At 38.0% G+C, this 6,199-nt stretch overlaps 1 protein-coding gene across 1 annotated transcript; it reads right to left on the reverse strand.

The window, feature by feature from the left end:
- Positions 1–2,087: 2,087 nt before the first annotated feature.
- Positions 2,088–5,906, reverse strand: nkpd1 (NTPase, KAP family P-loop domain containing 1). The gene is made up of 4 exons (XM_073826090.1): positions 5,844–5,906; positions 5,135–5,269; positions 3,213–5,032; positions 2,088–2,704 (listed from the first exon to the last, which is right to left on the reverse strand). The coding sequence occupies exons 1-4, from the start codon at positions 5,857–5,859 to the stop codon at positions 2,465–2,467; spliced, it is 2,211 nt and encodes a 736-aa protein (XP_073682191.1). The 5' UTR covers positions 5,860–5,906; the 3' UTR covers positions 2,088–2,464.
- Positions 5,907–6,199: the final 293 nt, after the last annotated feature.

Here is a 6,199-nt window from a genome sequence, read left to right on the forward strand (position 1 = left end):
TTCTCAATGTTATATTTTGTAATATTGGTGTTGTTTTATTTTTAGGAGACACTGCCTCCCTTGTCTCCTCGGAGGAAATGCCTCTGGTATGTATGTATCCAAAAGTACCATTATGCATGCTTTTTTTCACATTTCCTAGGATGTTGTTTCATGTTGCTTGCACAGCGACGCATATTTAACTATCATAACTTATAATTCAAACTTTTGCATTAGTGTTATGTTCCGCCATAGATCCGTGGGAGGTCTTCGCTGAGAGATATATATTTTCTCAGCTTTCTCAGAAGCCTCATTCCCACAGAGCATAAAGTAAAACTCAGTGACAGGCAGTGCGATTAAAAAAACATCTGCACGCTGTCATTCAGTCCTATATTAAAGTTTTATAGAAAGTAAAACTAAAGTGTCAAAGTAGAGATTCTGAACACTGCCAAAGTTTTTGTATGGAAAAACTCAGAGTGATATAATGAAACCGGAAACTCTGGAGCTGCCATGGGAATTTCATGAGAAGCTGTTCACGTGCAACATGACACACCGTAGAGCTTCCTTGGATTAGATTAAAGGAATATGAGACTGTTACACAATGTTCATGTGGATTTCTGTAGAAGTTTTATGTTTTGTGTCAATGCTTTATTGCACTTTTGTTACATGTTTCAACTTGAGATGAACCTTTTGGTGGCCATAAACATTTTATGTGTATAGATACAAACCTTGTACAATGACCTCGGAAATGTACAATGCTGTTTTATTTTTAGACTGTATGCCTTTAGAATTTTAAATTCTGAATAAAGACAAGGCCCAATGGCTTTTAGAATGGCCTGTCTGTTTGTTTGACCGATGACAGATGGGTAGAGTGTTTAGGTAACTGGTTTTATTGCACAGAAACCTTATAATTTACAAACACAAAATTCAGCTTTGGAAAGTCCAGTGCCTTGTGTGATTATACTTTTTTTTTCTTCACAGATGGGATCGATGGTCTGACAGTATTATTCTGACGAATGGTGTTATCATTGAACCTGCTGTGTCTCAGGTGTGGATGTGTGGCGAATAAGTGCAGGCTAGCTGAACAGTTTTCATGTTTTTAGAGAAGATGGTTACACAGTCTTATAAGGTTTGTAATATCAGTCAGTGGATAGAATTAACACATTAATTAAACTTAAGCAAGATAATATTTATGCAAGTTTAACAACCTGGTCTCATGACGAAAACATACCTCTAGGAACTTTTCGCAAGACGTGAAATACTTACGGCCATGTTCACTCTTAAAAATAAAGGTGCTTCACGATGCCATAGAAGAATCTTTTTTGTCTAAATGGTTCCATAAAGAACCGTTAACATCTAAAGAACCTTTCTGTTTCACAAAAGGTTCTTTGTGGCGAAAGAAGGTTCTTCAGATTATAAAAAGGTAAGAAAGAGATGCTTCTTTAAAGAACCTTTGACTGAATGGTTCTTTGTGGAACCAAAAATGGTTCTTCTATGGCATTGCTGTGAAGATCCTTTTAAAGCACAAAGTTTTTTTAAGAGTGTATGTTTCATGACATATTCGATGTATATGTCCACTTAATGGCGCTTAAAGAGTGTTAGTTTCCCTGGAACAGATGAACGTACATATAGTATTTTTTTTTTTTGTGTCATTGGTTTTGTAGGTGTCACCACAGTTCTGACTTGAAATGTCCATTAAATGGCGTGATGAAGTTTTCCAACTACGTACCACCTAAACTACTTGATAGTATGAACAAAAGTGAATGTGATGTAAAAATGCAATCGCTAACATACCGTTTTAGCTTGTGTTTCGATCTCTCATCTTTCAGCTCTTTCATTTAATTTCTATACCGGCTGAGCTATCGAGCAAACTTGTTACAGCCGAAAAGCAAAACATATGAAGCTGTAATCATAACTGTGTACGAAAACGATTACAAGTGCTTGCTGTTTTACCACCTCTAGTGTTAACTTCTGTTGGAAACTGCGGTGATATGTACTTATTGGTACATATTTTGCATATTGCGAAAAAGTTCCCAGAGGTACGTTTTTGTCATCAGATGAGGTAGAAGTTTAAACCCGGGTGTTTATTGTATTACATTTATACTCCTCACTGTAGAAAATGACATTTCCTTTATTATTTTGGTTCATGCAAAAATTACACTCGGTAGTAGTTTATTACTATTATCTAGAATCATTGGAAAAGCTTCTTAACAGTTAAGAGAAACAAACCTTGTTCCCATTATAAATAATGCATGTTACAAATTTGATCTTTTTGAACACTGAAAGTTTTCTGCATAACAAAGCTCTATTTTTAAATGTCATCATTTGTTGAGTAGTCTGATTCGCTGGTGTACATTTACAGTCTTGCCGTAAGGGAATTATATTTTTGTAGTTATGCAGTATTGTTTCCTGAAACATTCTTAGTCCGTTAAAAGCATGCACAGGAGGAAAAATGCTGTGATGCAAACCTCAAGGTCAGTTATACTGCTTACTGGCCAGATGGGCAGATGACCACTCCAGGCTTTGTGGCGTTTGGAGTTTTTGCCTGAGCTGTCCGACTAGAAGGTGTGACCCCGAGGAAATGAATTTTAAAAGTCATCCATTCACCCAGAGTCATTTGCAGGACTTGCCTGAGGTCTCTGGGGTCACTGAAGAGAATCGTTCTGCCATCTATGAAATTTTCCCTTACCGTTTCGAGGTATTTCTCTGGGAAGCTTAGTTTCGACAGCTGAAAAGGAAGAAATGCACATATTTCAAAATGCACATTTAATTTCTAAAACTGCTAAATAAATATCCAGCATATCTACTGTACTGTGTGTGCTTAGATGTTTGGAGCCGGTAAATTTATTTATAGATGCATTAAAACAGTGACAGTAATGGCATTTATAATGTTACAAAAGATTTCTATTTCAAATAAATTCTGAAAAAAAAAAAAAACATATTTTCTGCTCAAATATTAAGCAGCACAACTGCTTTCAACATTTACCATAATAGAAAAGTTTCTTGAGCACCAAATCAGCACATTTCAATGATTTCTAAAGGACCATGTGACACTGAGACTGCTGAAAATTCAGCTTTGCCATCACAGGAATAAATTACGTTATAAAATAAATTATTAAATGCATCCTTGGTAAATGTAAGAAACTTACCGACCCAAACACACACACATTGCTGTGTATAAATAGTGCTATGTTGAAACTAACTGCAGCTTTTTTCCTTAAAAAAAGAAGACAAACCTCTTGACAAATATCTTCTGTTTTCATGTTCATTACAGTTCGTGATGAGAGGGAGAGGAAAGCATTTCTCCCTGCTTGCTTGAGTCTGCGGCTCCCACGGACCCTGGCCAGCTCGTTCTTGATGGAGTAGTTTAAGTTCACTGTGCAAAGCTTAAACATTTCCAACTCCCCTACAGTAAACTTGAAGTCTTTCCTAAGGAAAACCTCAAATAGCTCAGGGTCCCCATCTCTTTCCAGAAAGTTCTCCACTGCATGTCCAGTGATGCAGAGCTCCAGGCTATTGCAATTGAACACTTCCCATAGTGTCTTGGTATTATCAGCAGCACAGAATGATCCATCTATCTCGTCACTCTGTTGGTCATCTTCAACACACTGAAGAATCCAACTTAATCTGCAAGGCCAGAGGTCTACCAAAACCACCCAGGCTGCAATTTTCTCTGGAGGTGGAGGCTCCAGCTTTCGGGTCTCCATAATCATAATAGTTACTCGAATGGAGTTAATCACTCGTCTCATTGACATGGTGTCTTCAGATATGTAAGTTTGAAGTTTTCTTTTATCTCTTGAGGAGATGCAGGAAAATGCAGACTCGATTAACCTATCCACTTCTTCTAGATTAAGTTCTGCTGCAGCGATGGTTTCAGCATTTTCTTTTTTTGCAATCAAAGGAATGGCTTGTTCTTCAGTCTCACTGTACTTTACAGAGCACTCATCTTCAACAGAGTATGAAGTCACAGGACTTCCTACAGCAGATGCTTTGGTGTCCTCAAGAGGAATGTCTTCGGGGATCTCAGACTGACCACGGACAATGTTTCCAAAGATGATAGACTTTGAAGCATCTGATAGTGGAGGTACAGTGAAGGGCAGTGTGATTATACGATCTAGAAAGTCATATGCAGAGTCTCTTTTGCTTTGACAGTCTTCTGCCTGTTGGACCTGTCCTATAAGGACTTCCGGATCTACAGCAAGTACAGAAATTAATGGACTCTCATCATCAGATAGGAGGATGTTGATGGCATCCAAAACACCTACGATTTTCTTCGGTGTGCAATGGTCCAAGTTTGTGATCTCCAACACCACCCTGATCCTCCTCCTTTCGAAGATCTCCATGAAGTAGATGAAGCAGCACAGCAGTCTCATCTCCTTCCGAACTTCATGCATTAGTCCCAGCTGCTGACTTACCTTTTGGTTGTCTAGACCTTGTCTAATTTTGAGGTCCTGGTTGAAGATAAGGTTCTTCAACAACAATAATACAAATCGCAGAGCTCCGACTGCAGGAACACCAAGTACAGCGATGGCGATACCTTCCAGTGCGCCGTAACCACTTGGCTCCTCAACCTTTTCTCCTTGGTGTTCTTTCAAATCAGGAAATCCAAATATGATGAGAGGAACCAGAATAAGGAGAGAACCAATGAATCCTATAAGTATTAGTGCCCAAATAGGAATGCAACCCAACTTTTTGGATCTCCAGTTCTTTGAAATATCCTCAATCTTTTTCTTCCCTGCGTCTTTCTCTTCATCATGTTGGGCAATTCGAAAGAGGCCCAGCTGAAGTTTACCAAAGTTATTCTGAATGGCCTTGGTCAACTGCATTACCAGTCCTGCCCAGAGAAGGTCGCTGCCTGCAAAATGCCATGCGCTGAACCTCACAAACACATAACGAATGTTCTTCATGTTCTGGTTCTGCTCCGTCCACACAGGCCGATAGAAGAGGAGCCGTAAGATTAAAGAGAGCACGTCAGAAATAGATGGTGTAATTGAGCGAGGCTTTGGTCCCTTAGTGTACTTCTCTTCTCTTCTTTTGGCCTCTTGATTCATGTGAACTGAAAAATATGAGATGAAGTTGGAGAAATGTCAACATCTCCAGCAATTTTGGAGGACATCTGGGAGGGTCAAATAATTAAAAAAAAGTGATGCACACTCACCCTCAATATTCTTGAGGACCATGTTGATTCTGTTTTGACATTCTGAATACAATCCCACCGTCACAGGAGAAGAGACCTTGGTGAGGGTTTTTGATAATGCATAAGCATACACATTATCCGAAGGGATATCTGTCACTGGAAAGACAGTTACAAGCTGTCACATTTTCTGTTGCAGAACTCTAAATTTGAGGTTTTATAACACATATTCATTGAGTTATGCCTTTACTTGCACAATTTATGCCTAACCAATTTTTTGGCCAGTATTTGTTTTCAGGGTGAAGTCTACCTACAGTATTCATCAATTTGTTTTCAATCATGAGTAACACAATGATGTTGACACATGGGTGAAACAGGTTGCATAAATGCAGATAAGACCAACGACTAAATACAGTGCAATAAATGTGCAGAAGACAATTTTTCATGGGCTTATCTGGGAGGGCAAAGTCCCTGTTTCGTTCAAATAAAGAACGAATAATGCATTAAACGTTAATAATAGGTGGAGGACTCTCAGGTGGTGCTGTAAAAGTTGAATGTGAAGCATTTAGTCATTATTTTATGACACTAGCATATGCTGTAAGTATTTTTCTGTGTTTCTCATGTTTTCCCTTTTTCAATGGCCTTTTTTGTTTATGAACTTCTTGAACTCAAGAATTCTCAAGTATACTTGAGATTTGAGATTGCAGTTCCTTTTGTATAGTGTGTACCATACCCTTTTCGATTGCCATCGGTCCTGTATTTACAAAACAAAATTGTTTCGTTCAGCAGTTTTCCTGAAAATGAAACCAAAATATGAGCAATTACATTGCAAAAGTGTTTTCTAATACATACACGTTGATGTTAAGTTAAATTTATGAAACAAACACTGTAAAGCAATGCATTTCCTTATCTTATTCGATATCAATTCAGTGTGTGATTACCAAAAATGAAAAGTATACCAAAGAATATGGCAAATGCATACCAATGTACATGCTGACAGCAACTTATAAAATTGGAATGTACATAACATATATCTCTTTAACAGTATCTATTGCACTTTTGAAATGAAGCCACCATGCAAAGCTCTAT

This window comes from Garra rufa, chromosome 20, assembly GCF_049309525.1.
Source record: "Garra rufa chromosome 20, GarRuf1.0, whole genome shotgun sequence".
NCBI classification, from domain to species: domain Eukaryota; kingdom Metazoa; phylum Chordata; class Actinopteri; order Cypriniformes; family Cyprinidae; genus Garra; species Garra rufa.

What these genes read in the sequence shown, in the direction of transcription:
- nkpd1 (XM_073826090.1), bottom strand. An exon ending in GGTCCTCAAGAATATTGAGG is followed by an intron (nt 5,033 to 5,134) that starts GTGAGTGTGCAT and finishes CATATTTTTCAG; the next exon opens with TTCACATGAATCAAGAGGCC. An exon ending in CAGAAGATATTTGTCAAGAG is followed by an intron (nt 2,705 to 3,212) that starts GTTTGTCTTCTT and finishes CTTCCTTTTCAG; the next exon opens with CTGTCGAAACTAAGCTTCCC.